General features: G+C 44.7%; 1 protein-coding gene across 6 annotated transcripts in view; it reads left to right on the forward strand.

Moving 5' to 3' along the window:
• The window catches only part of KALRN (kalirin RhoGEF kinase), a 1,598,314-nt gene that overhangs the window by 440,613 nt on the left and 1,137,815 nt on the right, over positions 1–19,886 (forward strand). For all 6 annotated transcript variants that reach the window (XM_078682047.1, XM_078682045.1, XM_078682043.1 and 3 more), the window contains exon 3: positions 6,299–6,413. In XM_078682047.1, coding sequence (XP_078538173.1) covers positions 6,299–6,413 — 115 coding nt within the window. The remainder of the gene's footprint in view (positions 1–6,298; positions 6,414–19,886) is intronic.

The raw sequence follows: 19,886 nt of genomic DNA on the forward strand, positions 1-19,886 counted from the left end.
TTCATTCTAAACCCAAAGGTTTGAGATGTTGTTAATCTATGTTGAGAAAGTAAACTGTTGTGTGAACGATCATTACAAATACACATTGTTTGTGTATAGGCCTTGTTGCATTATAATCTTTGGGATCTGGTTTTCCCAAATTTAAGTTCAGATGTGCTTTCACAGCTCATTAATCACCTCTCTGGGTAACTGGAGCAGCGCAGCATTTAGGCCCTTCTATGCTCTGTTCCCTTGATTCAAAAGCTTTTATCCTGTGATCAGTCAATGCAATACACATTGCGTGCCTTCTAACGCTGCAGATTATTGGGCCGAATGCACCCTTTTAAGAAGATAAAGCAGGGAATAAAGAAGCCATTATCTGGAAATAGAGGAGCATGGCGAGGAGAGCGATGATCTACACATGCCAGTCTGTAGACAGCCTGCGTCTACTTAATGTCGCCCACAAGGGGACATTAAACCAATCACTTTACGTGATTGGTTAGCCGGTTGTGGTGTGCCCCTGATTCAAATAATTAGGAAATGCCACTACATTTATAGTGCATTATTACGTTGAGGCTCAACTAAAACCCAGTCGTACTTTTCTGGTTTGCAAATGTCTTCTTGTTACAAAGTATGACGAGCCAGAAACATACTGGTCAAAGCGCATTCAAGCTCTGGTAGTTTTATGCTTTGCAAGTTCTTTAAATACTTACTTGGATGTTAAAGCTGGAACATTCTTACTATGAAAAAAGGGGTGAAGTCTTAGCTTAAACCTTTTGGGCACTGGGTAAGTCAACCCGCTTAGGATGAGGGTCCTTTCATCATTTCTTGATCCCAATGCGCCATCTTGAAGATAAATCATCTAATCTATCTGCATGATCTTGAATACATCTGCATACTTTGTATAGTGCTAGGTTTTAGCTACATACATTCTTGTAAAATATGGATACTTGCAGAAATGAGACATGTGTAACCACCAACCAATCCCTCTTCAGTTTGAATGGACACCATAACACTGGATTCGGAGTACCTGCGTGGCACTGGTGACAGCAATTTTCTACTTGGTGTGTCTACAGTTTAGTAGATGTATTTGTACTGACAACACAGTGCAAAAAGTTATTTTCTTTCAGTGCAAATGTAGTTATTGTGTGGGTCGACTACTACAAGTGTCCTATTGTGCTCATTTGGTAAAAATGGTGATGCAAATGTGTCCAGTCACCAACGCCATGCTAGTAATCTGAATCATGACTTGGATCTATTCTCCCATGTCCCTGGCCTTCTCAATATAGTTTCTCTCGTTCTCACTGTCTCTCACTCTCTTCCATCTTTAATCTTTCTCTCCCGTCTCTTCCTACTTGCCTCTCAGTGCTGCACTTGATGAATGGTCCAGCTAAGTTTAGTGATATTTTCTACACTTGTTTAATGTGTATTGTTCACTCCTGTATGACTTGTGGAGGTTAGACAATCCTTGTGTGACATTCATACTACTAAGTTTTATTTTTTGGAGGAGGAGCTTTATATAGCGCAAACTCAAACCGAAGGTATCAGAGCCCTTTACAAGAGCACCAGTTGCGTTACAGACGGACACATTCATTATGTTAGGCACTGGGAGATTAAGTGAATTGCCCAGAATCACATGATGTTGAGCATCCCTGCCGAGACTCGAACCCGGAAGTGGGGAGGCAGCGAGGGGGAAATACAAAAATAAAAAACAGACGGAAAAATGAAAAAAATATAAAACAGTAACTGCGGATTCCGCCTTTCTCCTCTCCTGATCCTCATCTCCCATGGGCTGGTGCACACTACGCAGGCTCCCAGATGCCAATACCGATGCTGCTCCCATGCTGGGAATACTGTTCCCCAGTATGAGAGAAGCGCTGGGATTGGTCTGAGCAGTCAGGTTTGGCGCTCAGACAGGGCCTGGGAGCCTGTGCGTGTTTTCTACCCGGCTGTGCAACACAGCTCGAGTTGGAGAAATACTAAGTGCACATGTCGGTTTGGCCGTCTTAAGATGGCCGGCCAAGCCGGCATGCACACTTACAGGGATAATCACTCCTCCCTGAAGCTCAGTACGGCCCTGCCCACCCTATAACTTACTTGGCCCAGTGAAAAATATAATGATAATAAAAAATGTTATCATCATTTTATTTATTACTTTTGCCTCTGCTGGCTATCAGCAGTGGGGCAACACCTACTCCGTCATAACGGAGCAGTCGCCCCTGTCAGGTATAATTGTTCTATATGAATTGATGGCTTCACTCATTTGATTACTTGACGTGGAGAGAATCCACAAGACATTTACAACATATTACAACAAGGATGTGAAAAGACTGATCTAGGTCACACAGAATTTTGTAAGACTGCATACCACTTCCTAAGGAGAAAAAGAACAACTGACGGTGTACTTATCTTTTGCTTGGAGAAAGCCTTATGTATTCAAAACTGTTATTGGATGAAGTGTGTAGGCTTACTACTAAGTGGAAAAGATGTGAACACTTGACGCTACAATTATGCGGGTACTCAGAAAGAAATTAACTATTCACAGAAGCACTCCGTTCTTCCTTATATTTAATAACTGTGTGCACGCCATACATTTAAGTGTCTAATTAACATGCTCTGCACTAATTATAATTGCATTTATATAACGCCTACTACCCTGATAAGGCATCAAAGCTCTTTATGCATGGGCAGCATGCTGCTCCGGAACCCAAGGTTAGTGGTTAGTACAGTGTTCTTGGTTACTGTTAGTTATTGGAATTAGTCTTGTGCGCTCAAAACAAACCATTCCATGCAGTCATTCCAGTTTCTTTGTGGTGGACTTAATTAATTGTGGTTAGTTGTGATGATTAGTGGGGGGGGGGGGGTGAGCTCAGGCACATGGCTGGTGGGAATAAGTGATGAGTTAGAGAATATTAGATAATGTTAGGTTGCATAGTTATGACTTTTAGAGGAAGGAGGAGAGCGTGATCTTGTAAATCAATTGTGGGAAATTGGCAGAAATACAATAATATAGTAGAGGCCAAACATGCTTGGCTCAGAGTAGGTTGTGCTCAGAGAGAAGAGGCATGCAGAGGAGGGAATGGAAGGAGAGGGACGTTTGAAACAAAAAAAGGAGAGGAGAGTTTATTTGATGAAAGGTCAGTTTTTAATGCTGGATTTAAGGAATGTATAGAATATTTTTGAGACCGTATGAAGTTTGAGGATGCAAGAATGTAGAAAGAAACATTTACTTGTGAAGATTGTGCTACATTAGCAATTTTTGAAAGGTACTAGAATCAGGTAAACCATCTCTCTGCTGCTAAGTTACTGCTAGACCACCTATCCAGCCAGGTCTGTTGGTCAGCTCAAGGAATGAAAGGGAAAAATTATGTCTGGACGCGTTTCTCGAGAAATATCAAGAGCTTTAGGCTGTACTCCTAGAAGCAATGACTTCAAAATCATAGCTGTGTGACAATATAAATGGGAAATGATGTGCACATTGAAAAGGAGATTTTGTAAATGCTTGTACTTGTTTCTTTATTCCCGAGTCGTTGTCCTTACATATGTAAACTCAGTTTTGTTCTAACAGGATGCAGACTATAGCCATATGTCCAAGAGTAGACCAACTATGATGCAGATGATAACCTAATAAACTCAGTAGGGGTTAAGGTCCCCTTACCTAAAAAGAAGTATTTCCCGTTCTGTAAAAAAAATGAGTTAGGTGGTATTAACCCTGGTGTATGTGTAGTCCCCTGCCTAATTCATTTGTTGTGATAAACTTAATTATTTTGAATTTCGATTTTGTCTTGCTACTTTCATGTATCTCCCCCCCCCCCCCCCCCCACCCCCCAATTCATCTGATGGCAAAAGACCATATATAAAAAAAATAGCCAGTATGATAGTGGTTTTGGTTTAATGCCAATGCATTACACTCTTATGTGGATCCCTGTTCACAGGTTATTTACTGCTTTGGAGGGCTTTTAAGAGTAGTGTTTTTGAAGAAAATGTTTTAAAGTTGAGTTTACGCCCTTTCTGTATTCTAAGTATTAGTACCCCCGCCTGGTATGAGAGGCTATGCATTATCCCTCAGGATTAAGGAGCCCCAGTCCTGAACAGGAGTGGCCCATGAGGCAGGGGTCTTTCCCTCTCTTTAAATGTAAATGTAAATGTATTTGACTTATATAGCGCACGTATCACCCGAAGGTCTCAAGGCGCTTGCTTAGGGAACCCGTCCTGGTATTCCCCTGTGAGATACCCCGGCAGGGTATCCACAAGGTGAAAGCCAGGCATCCCGCCGCGAGGGGCCGTAGTGGAGATTAAGCAAGCTATTGCCCAGAGTCGCAGAGTGTGACCCCGTGAGTCGAGTAGGCACCGGAGCGAGAATTGTCTAGTCCGTGGAATTTTTTGAGCCCGAGACCCGCCGAGGCAGGGAATTGAACCCTGGTCCACGGCCGATCTCAACTTCCGGGTCTGCCGCCTCTAACCACTGAGCCACGCTTCTCTTTCGCTTCAGAGTGAGACGCATGGCATCATTTGAGGAGGAATGAAACCAGCTTTCGAGATAGGAGTGAAGCTGGCTCCTGTATTGGCTGACGGCAACTGAGATGAACTAGGAGTGCCTGCGGGGGCCATGAGGTCTGAGAGACTCCCCTTTCGCCCTCAGCATGAAGGAGGTCAGTTTGTGCCCTGCTTGGGAACTAGATCAATGGGGGGGGGAAAGAAGAGCTATTTTGTTGCCAGAAGACAGGCGATATCAGACAAAATAGTCTTGGCCTGAAGGCACATCCCATAGTGCCTAGCAATTCTGATTTGCATATTTTGCTGCTTGGTGCTTCGAAGGGCAGGGCACTGCGGCACAAGATGGTTGCTGCTGGGACCAGCAGTGAGCGCCAGGATGACGTTGTTGCAGCGCCCTTAGTCCTCTGGGTGTTTGTAACTGTGAGCGAAGAGACTTCTTGACATATGTTCAGCACTCCTGGAGCAGTGTGTAAGCAGTAGGTTCTGTATTTTTAAGGTTGCTTAAAGTTCTTGAAAAGGTGATATACGCAGGTTCGCTTAAGGATCGTCGCCAAAAACTTGTAGCGATTAACTTCAGGTACAGGTGATGAGTTTCAGGTAGCTTAATTCAAGATAGTACAATAGACATGAAGATTAGATCAAGACCCCACCAGGAGCAGCCAGCAGGCAGCTCAGCCCAGTCAACTATGAACATTTGACTCCTAACATTCTGTAGGATGACATCATTGCAAGGTTCCACAGAGAGGGCAAGAATAACATTGGAGTGAAGATACAACACATTGCTTGTACCCCAAAGGCTTTAGGGCGTAGGCCTTATTGTTTATGCGTCCTGGGGCTGCTTTGTAGCTGGTCTTAACGTAGAAAAAGGTTCATGCACGCAGTTAATTGCAAATCAGAATGTTTTATTGACAATTATAAAATTAACAGTGAAAAATGTGATGTATTGATTAAGGTAGTTGAAATGCTTTATTTATAATGACAAAGTTGGCAGGGAATTAGTATATCTTAATGAAGGTATTTGTACAATGCTGCCATCCATTGTGGTTTTAAAGGTGTGCCTCATTGGTTTATTATAATACATTTCTGCTATTATTACTATGGTGACACCCTGACAAAAGCCAGAGTGCCAGAGACTGTGCAATACTTTGAAACAAGCGTAAACAGCTTTGGTCTACAAAGGCTATATCCATGCCGGATTTTCAAGATAACCACTGACCTTGTAATTGATTCCTGGTGAGATACACTGAGAGCAAATGTATCTGATGGGTTGTGTGTGTGACAGGAGGCTGACACTCATGCACCAACTATGTAAACCTTGGACTTAAACTATTGACACGACACATCAGTAGTGTCCTTAGAATTAAAAAGTTCAGAAACCTATACAATAAACATACCTTTTTGCATCTCTGCTACTATGTTGAACTAAAATATCAATTGTTAATTTTAATCAACGGCCAAACAATCTAAAACAAGCATAATTTATTTTTCACATTTTACTAAAAATAAAATGTGTTCCTCGTTAAAAATGGACCTGATGATTGCAGTCTGAATCCAGCAGTAACATTGGGCGGTGATTGCTTGTTGATTTAAACGTTGCCAAGCTTCGATGAAAGCTCTAAAATGGTATTAGGAAATTGCTTCAGATGTTCTAATCTGGGTTCTGCGCTTCTGAACGTACCTCCCTTCATTAGGCAGGCCGAAATCTGCAAACTATTTCTGTACTCCTGTACAGGTTGCCATTTTATTTAATCAATTTGGTGTACGTACATTTTGTGACATGTAGTTCCTGTTGGGTTTTCTAACAGTCCAATTCTTCCTGCAGGTGGGCGTGACAAACGAGGCGGTCCCATCCTGACCTTCCCGGCGCGCAGCAATCACGACAGAATAAGGCAGGAAGACCTTCGGAAGCTCGTGACGTATTTGGCCAGCGTGCCAAGGTAAAAGCTTAGGAGATGTGGCCTTCTTGTTCTTCTGGCCTCAATGGGGCTCAGCCAAGAAGCTGTTTTTTATACGTTGTAATTGCCTATGTTTGAAATAGTTGAAATGCAGCAGTTGTTGGGTACAAGTCAAGAATGCTAATTTTTATATCTTATTAGACCATTGGAATGTTGGGAGCTCCATTGAAAACAATGGAGTAGCACGGGGTTATAATGGCTGGTATAAGCCAGGAGCTCCAACATTCCAATGTTTCTTTGTTCACAGCTCTGGCTGTGAACAAAGGCTTCAGGGAGCCTAAAGGGATTCCAATCCCCCTCGCACTACCTTAAGGCTTTGTTTTATTTGTTAGAACATTCTACCCTCTAGTGGCAGAATGTTCTAATAGCCTTATAGCCCTTCGTAGCTGGGCTGTACCGGCTATTAAAGTCCCTCTCCCTTGTTAAAGGCCCTCGCCTTCGGCTCAGGCCTTTAACGCTGGAGAGGGCCTTTAATAGCCGTATAGCCCGCTACGGCGGGCTATAAGGCTATATTAATTGGGCCAGGTTGGTCATAGGAGATGTTCAGATCTTCAAAAATGTATTCTTGATTACTATGTAAATGTGCACCTTATCCATTTACTATTGATCTAGGCGTGCTACCTTGAATTTCACAGCTGCATATTTGTTGAACGGATTAGGATTGTGGTGTATGCTTCGGTTTTCCAATTAAGATGTTTGGACAAGGTTAGCTCAAGCAGAATAGTGCATCCAACTAGATTCATGACGTTAACACTTGCAATCGAGACACATTTGTTCTGCGTATAAGGCACTGACTCTATAGGTGTCTTATAGAACAGACCTCCTACTTCCACTTCTTATTGAGATAACATCTAACCTTAGGTAACATTCCACCTGCACCTCTTTGATAAAGGAAATTGCATCCTATGGAGTGTACTAAGATATTTAACTGACTTTCCCACCCGTAAAGTGGTTGAGCAGTCCAGTCTAGACCCAGGAGGGCTGGATCCGTGTCAGATTGTCAAGATATTGACAAAAATCATATTTACAATATACTTCTCTAAATGGAATACCTGACTACCCAGTATACATCAAGTCGTCATGGATCTATGATGGACATGCTTGTGATGGTGTTTTACCTCCGATATATATACAGGAATGCTTATACCTCTGTAGAAGGGGGTCCTGGTATCCGTGCTATTTCAAATAGCAGAATCCAATAATGATTGGTTGTAGGACACTTTATTGAAGTTGACAAGATCGACTTACAGTAACATCATAGACTAGAAATACATTGCCATGGTATGTATATTTCAACTATTTTACCTCTTATGGTCCGCCTAACTGTATTAACAGCTGTATTTACCTGTTATACTTACTTATATTTACCTTGCATTGTATGGTGAGGGTGATGTGTATGCGATATCATTGTCATGTGATATAATTCATTTAAAAGAGTGGAAGTATAACTAATGACCAATGTGTCCCATGAGAGAAGTAATCGGAAACGTTACAGAAAAAAATGCAATGGATCATTTGGCGATCCTGATTTGCAGGACAGGATAGCCTGACGAGACTGGGCTAGCGTGATTTTTTGGAAAGCTAGCAAGTTTTCAGGCCCTATCTTTGAGGAACCATCGATCATACTATTTTTATCACAAATGTATAAGTGATAAAGTCATGTTGAATGGTTCATACTTTCTCTTCGGAGTAAGAGGAAAACTGATTACATATTATTTGGGAGGGTGGGATCTCTTTCCAGTGCCTTAGGTTTAAGAAAATATTTGGAAATCTTAGAGTCTTTTGAACAGATTGTGCTTTCTGCAATTAGAGTGGAGAAACAGACTTTTTTGGCAGCCTTAATCTGCTTGTGATATACTTTTAATGATTGATCCAAAAGAGTTGGACAGGGCTGTTCCTAGGGAAAGGGGGTGGTGTGGTACGTTGGTCACAGGGAAGTGGACACGTGGAGGTTTAAATGTGTAAGCCTACCACTGGGTATCCATTGTGTTGGATATAATTGCCTCACACACCCTTGCAGGTGTCATGCTTCATCATTGGCAGTGCTCCTCGTCGGGTAGGCGGTGCAATTCCCAACGGGCTCACCTCAAAGAGGGGCTCTTTGGCGGAGATCTTTTGTTCCAACTGCCTATTGGTGAAGTGTGGGTATGGGGCCACATGGGTTGTAGACTGGAATGTGAATTAAAAAGCAGCGAAGGGTACCAGAGACTACTTTATTCGGGCGGTCCCTCGTTGCAGTTAAAAGTGAAGCTAGTCGGGCTTGCTGGAATGTGATGTTCCCTAGCTCTAGACTAGACTAAGAAGTGTTGTGAAGTCGGTCGACATGTTTCTCGCATTTGCTCATTGGCTCGCGATTCTTCAGGACCTAAATGCTCCAAGTCTACTAACAAAGGTTATGAAATATAACTCAAACTTAAATTCAAATTTAAATTTTTAATTGCTCGTTACCAATTATGTGGAAGTTGTACCTCTGGAGCACTGTTCCTTGCCTCAACTTTAGGAATTATATGCCTCATCAATACCCGGCGGGTTGTACATCAGGGACGATCCTGGCGGTGAGAGGGGTAGGACACTGGCCTATGACACAGGAGACCAGACCCTTACACATAAAGGCATCGTCCCTGATGTACAACCCGCCGGGTATTGATGAGGCATATAATTCCTAAAGTTGAGGCAAGGAACAGTGCTCCAGAGGTACAACTTCCACATAATTGGTAACAAGCAATTAAAAATTTAAATTTGAATTTAAGTTGGAGTTATATTTCATAACCTTTGTTAGTAGACTTAGAGCATTTAGGTCCTGAAGAATCGCGAGCCAATGAGCAAATGTGAGAAACATGTCGACCGACTTCACAACACTTCTTAGTCTAGTCTAGAGCTAGGGAACATCACATTCCAGCAAGCCCGACTAGCTTCACTTTTAACTGCAACGAGGGACCGCCCGAATAAAGTAGTCTCTGGTACCCTTCGCTGCTTTTTAATTCACATTCCAGTCTACAACCCATTTGGCCCCATACCCACACTTCACCAATAGGCAGTTGGAACAAAAGATCTCCGCCAAAGAGCCCCTCTTTGAGGTGAGCCCGTTGGGAATTGCACCGCCTACCCGACGAGGAGCACTGCCGATGATGAAGCATGACACCTGCAAGGGTGTGTGAGGCAATTATACCCAACACAATGGATACCCAGTGGTAGGCTTACACATTTAAACCTCCACGTGTCCACTTCCCTGTGACATACGTACCACACCACCCCCTTTCCCTAGGAACAGCCCTGTCCAACTCTTTTGGATCAATACTTACGCAGGGCACGGACTGTGGCTGGACCTTCCACTCCCTTTGAGTGGTAATTACGCCCGCACTGATCCCATTGGATCACTTTCTCCCCTCTTTCTTGTATACACACGATATACTTTTAATGTCATGTTAAATTGCGGCACGTAATATTTGGTAATCACACTAGACTCAGAGAGCGGGGCTCTTACTGTAATTCTGCTATACCGTCCTCCCCAATACATGGCCAATTATCCAGTACTTTTGGCAGAACAACTGGCCTCCCATGTAATAAAGCACTCTAAAACTGTCCTAGTGGGGGATTTAAATTATTGGTTCGATAGAACAGACACAGACACCCAAGCTGGAGAACTGAGGGATCTGCTTACAGATCTAAACCTGGTCCAACACATTCACTCTCCCACTCACCAGAAGGGTCACAGCTTGGACCAAATCTGGACATACAACGTACCACCATTTTCTCCTATTATAAGCCCTTGCATCTGGTCAGACCATTATCTTATCCAGTTCCCGCTAGAAATTCAAGGGCAGCACAAGGCCAAACCTCCCATGGGTAAAGACTTCCGCAAATGGAAATCCATGGACCGCTCTGGGTTCATGGACACGTTGAACAACACCCTTCCCCCATTAGACGAAGATCTGGAGGTTGACGAGAGGGCACTGTCCTCCTGGCTTCTCCATGCAGCAGATCTGTTCGCACCCTCTGTATATCTACCTAACATTAGAGGTAATGATGCCCACAAATGGTTTACTCAAGAACTTAGAGCACTTAAATTAGGGGTACGACAGAAAGAAAGACAGTGGAGAGCCACCTACTCTTCACAGGATAGGGAAACCTTCTGTGTCACTAGGAAAAATTATCAAAATTTTTTAAAACAACACAAACTTAATTTCTTCTCCTCAAAAATTTTATCGTCATCTAACAAGTCCAAAGATATTTTTAATATAGTTAATGAACTCTGTGACAACGACAGGACAGCCCCTTCAATAGCTCCTACGCAGAAGCTATGTGATTCCCTGAATAATTTTTTCAGAGAAAAAATTGTCACTATCAAAGCGAGCATTGCTAGTTCCTCAATGTCACTTCCTTTGGATGACGTCTTTTACAATCCCTCTGTATTAGATACCTTCCCGGTCATTGATGGTAAAACCTTTTCTTCACTTTTGACGAGGGTAAAGTCCGGATCCCCTAACGACATCTGCCCCCCCCCACATCTTCTCGGAAATCGGTCAGACTATCCCTCAGGGTATTCTACCCCTACTAAATAAATCACTGACCCAGGGCAGGGTACCTACAGGCTTTAAACACGCTCTGCTAATCCCTCTAATTAAAAAACCAGGTCTGGACCCTCAGGACTCATCAAATTATCGTCCTATATCCCTGCTGCCGTTCCTATCCAAGATATTGGAGGCTCACGTCTCCAATTGCCTTTCCAACTTTGTGGAAACCACTGGATTTCTGGAGCCAAATCAAGCTGGGTTCCGTCCAGGCCATTCGACCGAGACGGTAACCCTGGCAGTCCAGAATACACTTCGGTGTAACGCAGACAGGGATGTCCACCAGGCACTGGTGCTTCTTGACCTGTCTGCTGCATTCGACACGGTCGACCACACTATTTTGGTCGGCCGTGTCGAGCAGGCAGGCCTCAGAGGTGCTGCCCTGAGCTGGGTGGAATCATTTTTGTCCGACCGGACTCAAGCAGTGAGATTGGGCACCTTCACAGCCCCTAGAATTAAGAACGATTGCGGGGTCCCTCAAGGCTCATCCCTGTCCCCCCTTTTATTTAATTTATACTTGCGTCCCCTTTTGTACTCCTTGAGGAAATTCAAAGTGTGGATCTTTAACTACGCAGATGATCTGCAATTGGTTTTCCCCCTGGGGTCGCCGGATGCTGTCACTGAGTTTAGGGAGGTCATGGCTCATATCCAGAGATGGATGGGCCTTAACCACCTAAAACTTAACCCAGGCAAGACTGAATTGATCTTGCCTGGGAAGAGCGAACTCAGCTGGGGACCTCAATTTTGGCCTCCGGAGATGGGAAACCCCCCCTCCAAATCCCGCACAGTTAAGAGCCTTGGAGTCACCTTTAGTGAAGACCTCTCCCTGAAAAGTCAGGTAGGGTCAGTGGTTTCCGCTTGCTTCTTTCAGCTGTGTAAGATCAGAAAGATTGCCCATTTCCTAACCCATTCTGCCCTGATACAGGTGACCATCGCCCTTGTGCTGTCTAGGCTGGACTACTCGAATAGTTTATATTTGGGCCTTCCAGCCGGGCAGCTCAAGAGGCTGCAGCTGGTTCAAAATCAGGCGGCCAGGCATATCTGTGGGCTTCCTAAATGGCAGTCCATCAGGCCAGGCCTGGCAGACCTGCACTGGCTGCCGGTAGCCCAGAGGGTGGCTTTTAAAACCGGCTGCATTATCTTTAGGGCATTACAAAGTAAAGGCCCCAAATTTATCATCAATCTGCTTGCCAGATACACCCCCTCCCGCAACCTCCGCTCTGGTCACAAAAACTTGCTCATGGTGCCGGTTGTTAGGAAACAACGTCAGGGCGGCAGCTCTTTTCATTTTCTTGCTGCCTCCCTCTGGAACTCCTTGCCAGCTTCTTTAAGGTCACACGAGGATATTCTAGCCTTTAGACTAGCCTTTAAGACCTGGCTTTTTAGAGAAGCTTATCCTTAGACGTTCTAAGTTGTCCTCCTGTTGTTGTGTTATGCTCTGAAAACCTCCTACAGCGCCATGAAGCCTACGGGCGTACGCGCGCTTTATAAGCTAAATTTAACATAACATAACATAACGTCCTTCAGGTTATAAACCTTCCGCCAATTTCGTTCTAGGTGCTTACAACATAGATGCTGGTACACTAAGGCCTGATTTAACCATGGGGTTGAATACATAATTTTGGGCTTTCCCTTTAAGGAAAATACTGATTCTGAATTATTCGCTCTATGGGAGATCCATGTTAAAGGAACCAACATCATCTGCAATTTTTCCCTCCAATGTAGGGATAGAATTAGATAAGGATATGGGGAATCTGGTATTGTATAACAGATTATCCCAAATATGAGTTAGGGGGGCCCACGGCTGATGGGGGCGAGGTGATGGTGAAGAGCTGTCTATCTTTGATAGTTTGCAGCATCTCAAGACATTGACTGGTGGCAGTATTGTTGGTTATTCTCAAATGATGGGAAAGAAAGTCGATCCCACTCTGGGATAGAGTCAAGGACCAACAGTAGAGCTCCTGAGTACTGGTGGTACCTCTTATAGGTGTTAGGTGAAGGAATCAAGTTGAATACCAGGCATGTGCAGTCTAAGGGTCAGTTAAAGGGCCAGGTAATCTTGTGAAGAATCCGTTTCTTCAGGCCAGTAAACAATATGCTAACCACCTGGATGCGTAACTCATTCTCTCACAGTGGATACCACATAAAGGAATGTAAATGAAGGACTCCACACTAAGCCCTTTGTGACATTAGTGGTTGCAGTCGACCTAAATATTTTATTTGGTAATGCAACATTTTGGATATTGGATTTCAGCCAGTCCCCTGGCAGATTCTATATTTGCAGATATCCTTGCAAAGCTCTTATGTTAGGAACAACATATTTATTATGTTTTAGGTTCCTCTGAGCAACTCAGTGTTCCTTGTCAACTCAAGCATTCCTGGGATGTATGTCGCCGTCTATGGACCTTCAATCCCTCTTGGTGTTCATCTTTCCCAGACATTTGACCCTTTCTTTCTCTGTACACAGAATGCTCCGAATGTCTCAGTTAAAATGAAAGGACATTTGCTACCTCACTTCGGTCTTTCGAGAGCTTATATTATCTTACGCACTCTAGTTACATCCTCCTCTTGCATACCCTGAGCCTTGGCAGTCCGCCAACTCCCAAATATATTGTTGCCTCTATTTCATCATTTATTTTTATGTAAAAAAAAAGTCAAATAACGCTTGCTGCAGGTCCCGGATCGAGAGCTCCGGTCATGCCCTGCATTTGATACGCGGCTTGCTTTCCTCTCGTTGACCTCCTGCCGCGATCCCACTGCTCGGAGACCTCGATCGGGGTCGGAGATGGAATGGGGCTGGGGCGCTCTACCTTTGACACTGAATCTCCCCAAGTTCTGCGAGGATCCTGCAGCAGCGGGGGCACGCTCACGGGGTGCCCTAAAGGCATGATGGACGCCCGCCCTCGGGGAATCGACCGGCCCAGACCCGACGCCACTGCCTGGGGTGAATTAACAAGAAGCGGGCGGGTGAGTGATACCAGCCAATGTATCTGGCAGACCCTGCAACAGTGATGTTAGCCCCGCCCACTAGGGTGCAAGTGCTTTGTCTGGACTACTATGGCACTGTGTGCTTTTTAAGACCAAAAACAAATAATTTGCTTTTAGCCTGTATTTTCTTTTAGATTAGCCTGGAAGCTCATTCAGTAAGAAAATTGTACAAACGCCTCGCCATAACAAAACAAGCATTGACAACGCTGAAAGGCTGGTATCCCACACCTGCCCAACTGACTTTCCCAATGCTTGTTATTAATTGAGGCTGCTGTTCTAAAGGGCAGTAGATTACCTTTCACACTAACACTGTCAGTCAACTTCAGTTTGAGCTGTGCTTTGCCGTCACTCCACCCTTGAGTCCATTAACGTTCCATAGGTTTTTGAAAGGTCTGATAAATCTATTGATTATCAGGGAAAGAGCTCCTGCTGTCTAGTGAGAACCTAAAAGACCAACATGGCTGTCTCGATTTACTCACTAGAATACCTGTGCAGGGCATTCTGTACAAGACTCAAAAACAAATTGTGCAAACCCCCATTTAGAGAAGAGAATGTGCACATTTGGAAGGTGTGAACAAACCAGCATACCACAGCTAGTTCGGTAATAAATATGCAGAAACTAGTGAAATTTCTATCCGCTGCAGAAAAACTGAGTGAAATTTCAGCATTACAAGTAAAATGCTACTTTGTCCCTTTAGCACTCCCCAAACATATAAAGAAGGCATTTTCTGAATATTTTCCACTTTGTATTTTATTTGACATTATTAGTAGGCGGTGCCCTAAGGCAGCTGTCTTTTCACACCTTATGGAAGCATTGGACTTGTTCTGCTGCAAAGTTAGTTTCTCACCGAGAACCTTTTCCATCACAGACTATGGCCTACCTGAGACGACCATTCTCGCTATCTGGTAGCCCTGGTGCTATCACAAGGAAGCACTAGACATCCACGCACGGTTCTAGCAGAATTGAGCCATATATTTCTTATACAAGCAGCAAATACGACACCATCGCTAGGTGGAGGGGTGCAAAATATGCCACTGGCTCCAGGTGTTCATTAAATATGTTATGTGAACAGATTTGTATAGCGCTGTATCGCTTACATCGCCTGTGGTCTCAGGCTCAAAGAAAGAAAAATACAGGAATGGCATTGCCCCAAGTCTATGGGTTAAAGAGCCATATGACTGAGCTTCCCAAGTTATCACTCTCCTCTTACCCCACTGAAATTTGTGAAGACTCTGTTACTGCTCATGCATGCCAGTATAAGGGATAAACTAGCATAGGGGCAAATCACAGCTTCTTTTGCAACAAAAGCAAAAATATCCTCTTACCATAAAAAGGCATATGTACATTGGGTGCCGGACTCGCATCCAATTTCTCAGAGCATCCTTGAATTACACCAGATGTCTCCAATTGCCTGGAGCAAACTGGGCAAATAGAGTTAACTAATATTTTCTCAATTGAATGTTGAGGAAGCGCTGAGCTTCTTCAAGAATGCTTCAGGTATCTAAAGTTTTTTCAGTGAAAATCTCTGACTGTTTAGTAGAAGATGGCTTATGGAATCCTGAAGTACTCCTGGTATCTCCTTGTTTTAGAGCAAACTGTGTGAGCTAGATGGAATTGGAAAGAAGTTGCTTTTCGCCCTAGCAGGTTTGATTGGTAGGGTGATGATGGACCTCTCCCAGGTGGTCAGGTACCTTGGTATTCAGGTTATTCATCTGCCTGCGGACCAATATGGATACAATATGGGCCAGGTACATTTGAGGCTTATATCGTCTGTAAATTTTTGGAATACATTGCCAGTGTTATGAGATGGGGGGCGATCAGTAAAATTGTGTTTCTTCTCTGCTGTTAATACATTCTGGAAAAGTCTGTATCTGATCCTTAAATCCCCTATTCCGAGACTTTACCGCCCATTGACTTTGCTGGTGTGTGGGGAAAAAAGGAGCAGAACTCATCTGGAGACACTGAAGTTAGACAGAGAGGAGAGGAGAGGAGGGAGGGCTAGGGCTGCCAGACTTGCAGTTATAATATATTTCTGGACTGTTGCATTATGCAGTTATGTGGTATACGGAAGATCTGTCATGGGGTAAGAAGTTGCTAGTGGGCGTGGTCCATGGTGGAGAGGTCCCATTGCTCCTGATCAGTTGGATCGCATATGCCTGCAAGTGGACGGTTTTTTGTGCAACAAGTGGTCACAGATTAGGAAACTGCAGTGCACCAGGTCTTTCAGTGTCCAACCTTTGTGGGACAGTTGAATATTTGGTGTTACAGACATTTCAGCAGATACGAGGCATGGATATATCATAATATTGGGATGGGGGCTTGCGAACACTTGGCGACCTATATCCCTGTGGCACAATTCTTGCTTTTGAGGAAGCCCGAGAGGCATTCCAGCTGGTCTGTGGGCACTTCCTCCATTACGCAGAAGTGTTGCAAACCATGAGGGAAATATGCTGCATCGGCTGTGCCCCATACATTGAAGGTATTTTTGGATGTGTGGTCAAGTAGGGTTATGATCTTGAGGCTGGATACAGTTCTAAAGCAGGATAGGAAAATGGGTGCACTGTGGGACACAGGTCTGTCGGAGACGGACCTGCAAGAGCCCCTGGCTGATGGGGAGTAGAGTAGGGCATGTGCCTTGTTCCAAAATATTGCCACTAATGCTTGTTTTTTAAGCTTACACAATTTAACTATCTGTACCTCATGTATCTTGTGCTACATCGACTAAATAGTATTCATTTAAAACTCTCTGCGACCGGCCCTTGGTGTGGGGACTTTCATACATATGACCTGGATCTCTGGAGGGGTGATAATTTACTGCCAGACAGTAGTTACTGAACTAAATTAGGTGACGGCCCTTAAATTATGTGTGACAAATAAATACTGTCTTTTGAAGTTTATACCCACGCCTTGGAAGGACCGAAAAATGAGACGGCTTTGCAGCATTGGGACTTTTTTTTTTGCTAAGCGACATATAGCCACACATTGGCTCTTTTCAAGCCTACCTAGACTTCAGGCTGGGACCTCTGACTTAACTGAATAGACTATAGTGGAAGAGAGATGCCTGCGTGATATTAGACCGGATGAGAATACGGAGAGGGGTGTGCTGTAGCGGGACAAAATGGACACTTGCTGATTTTCGAGTGGGAGAGCCCTCTGTGTGCCGTTTTCGTTTCCAAGGCTGCTTTCTTTTCACAGTGGGAGACACTTGCTGATTTTCGAGTGGGAGAGCCCTCTGTGTGCCGTTTTCGTTTCCAAGGCTGCTTTCTTTTGCAAGCTTTTGTGTGCCTGGGCGCCTCGCCTCTCTAAGGACTTTAACTTTGGACCTTGTGGGCTGGAACTGGAAATAACAGGGCTGCGAGCGCCAGGTGAGGGACAGGGACTCCATTGCCCAGGAGTCCCTGCGCTGCCATCATCACCTGCACCTGGACGCTCTCCCTGTTTGCCCCGCCCCTTGAACACCGATTGAAAGGTGCCTGTCAGCTTTTGGACCAGTGGGAGACACTTGCTGATTTTCGAGTGGGAGAGCCCTCTGTGTGCCGTTTTCGTTTCCAAGGCTGCTTTCTTTTCACAGTGGGAGACACTTGCTGATTTTCGAGTGGGAGAGCCCTCTGTGTGCTGTTTTCGTTTCCAAGGCTGCTTTCTTTTCACAGTGGGAGACACTTGCTGATTTTCGAGTGGGAGAGCCCTCTGTATGCCGTTTTCGTTTCCAAGGCTGCTTTCTTTTGCAAGCTTTTGTGTGCCTGGGCGCCTCGCCTCTCTAAGGACTTTAACTTTGGACCTTGTGGGCTGGAACTGGAAATAACAGGGCTGCGAGCGCCAGGTGAGGGACAGGGACTCCATTGCCCAGGAGTCCCTGCGCTGCCATCATCACCTGCACCTGGACGCTCTCCCTGTTTGCCCCGCCCCTTGAACACCTCCTTCCTTTAATAGGAGTTGTCTTTTCCGCTGCGCGGGAGCGCGCCCGGGAGAAGCCCGGGACAAGGGCGGGACCGTTTTGTGGCCGTTCGGGGGCCGAAGGGGGCCGGGCTGGGCCAGCCCTCCAACATCTATTTTTTTGTTTAACCATCCTGATTTTAATCCACAAATAAGCCAGTTATGTGCTCATATTTAAAACTTGTTTGACATTTAATGGCTGCTACACATGGAAAAATCTCGTCACCTGACCCGGGGGGAAATAACAAAGGGACTTTGGACAAGTACTTTAAAAAGCCCGTTGGTGATACAGACAGGGAGTGTGATCTGGCAGAACCAAGGGCAGAGCGCCGACGCTCCATTGAATCCATTAAAAATAAATTGACTAGGGGCGCATCACCAGAGAACAGTCTAGTGCAAGTGGGTGAGGGTTTGTTACAAGTAAATGAAGACTCGCAACTATCACAGGGTTATCCCATGCTTTTGCGAGAAATGACCCCTCCATCATTATCAGTCATTAGTGGCACAGAAGGAAGTAACACTGTGGGTACAAGCGATATTACCATCTCAATTGAAACAATACCTACTAACATACGAATACCGCCACCTGGAAAAAAGAAACTTGGGAAACAGGGGGTTGGCCAAACTGTTGGGCCACCGCCAAACAAGAGACAGAGGAAGGGAGGGGTTCAGCAAAGAGCCAAAATCAGCCACACTGATTTTGGTAAGGGTAGATTAGTGACAGCTGCTCCCGTACCCACAAGCATTGTGATCCTACCCTCTGACCTGGCTCAGGTTGCCCCTCATGATTTACCATCTTCCCCAAATACCTCTATATCTACTGAAGTTGGACCAAACTTAACATCTGGTAGTATTTCGCCTCCTACTGATAATCTATCAACACTCTCCCTCGAAAATATTGAACACCTACTGAGGGCATTTACATCCCCAATATTAGAGAGGTTGAAGAGGTTAGAGGATCGTTTGGGGGTCATAGAATCGACGATCACTAAAAAAACAGGTCAGTTGGCAGTATCTGCAAAGCAAGTTTTAACGCCTTCAGCTGTAGCCCCCACGCCCACAGTCCTCACACAAAAGGTTTTAAAGCCTCCAAGTAATCTTGTGAGCAGTACCGACCAAGGGGTAAATCCATCCAAGGCAGTGCGTCAGCCCACCCAAACTAGTAATAAGGACACCAACAAAGGGGTCAGTACATTGGTTGCTAGAAATAATCAGGAGGAAGGTGGAAAAGTATACCCGGGTAAGGCAGGGAACCAGAGGGTCCGCCATGTTGAACTACCACCAGAGGCAGTCCCCTACGTGGTGGTACTTACGGGAGTCCCCAGGTTGGCAGACAATAAGAGGGAAGGGTTTAGCCAATTAAAAAATAAAACCATACATTGGCTGGGGCAACATAGACCGCTCCCATATTTCATTAACAATGAGATAGTTCATGTAAGGCGACTCCCCTCGTTGGGGAGTAGAGTAAAGGATATAGAGGGGGATTTAATAATTATACATTTTAGAGATCCAGGGGCAGTGACACACATCCTTAATTGGATGCCAAGGACCACTGGCTCACTTATTGTCCCCTGTGATTTAACCTACTTCTATCCTAGATCCCAGATGCCTGCAATAACATCCGTTGGGGTACCTTTTGGTCCTCTTAATAATTCTCCCGGAATGTTTAATAATCAACATATGTGGCAGGAACCAAACCACAAAATGCCGAATCCATTTGCATGGAATACTGTACCACATAGGGAGAACAGAAATAACTATAGAGGCATGGACCATTCACAAAGTGCAGGTGGAATGAATCATTTGTTGCCTTTTACCCCTTTTGAAACCTCGAATAGGTTCGAAGCGTTCTCTGGGCTAGACGATTGTGAATGACGGTCGGGGCCCCCTGTTAATAGGTCTGTAGCGAGGCGAGTGTCCAGCACCGGATTGAGCTCCCCAATTGCCTCTGTTTCCGAGCCT

This window comes from Lissotriton helveticus, chromosome 3_1, assembly GCF_964261635.1.
Source record: "Lissotriton helveticus chromosome 3_1, aLisHel1.1, whole genome shotgun sequence".
Lineage (NCBI taxonomy): Eukaryota > Metazoa > Chordata > Amphibia > Caudata > Salamandridae > Lissotriton > Lissotriton helveticus.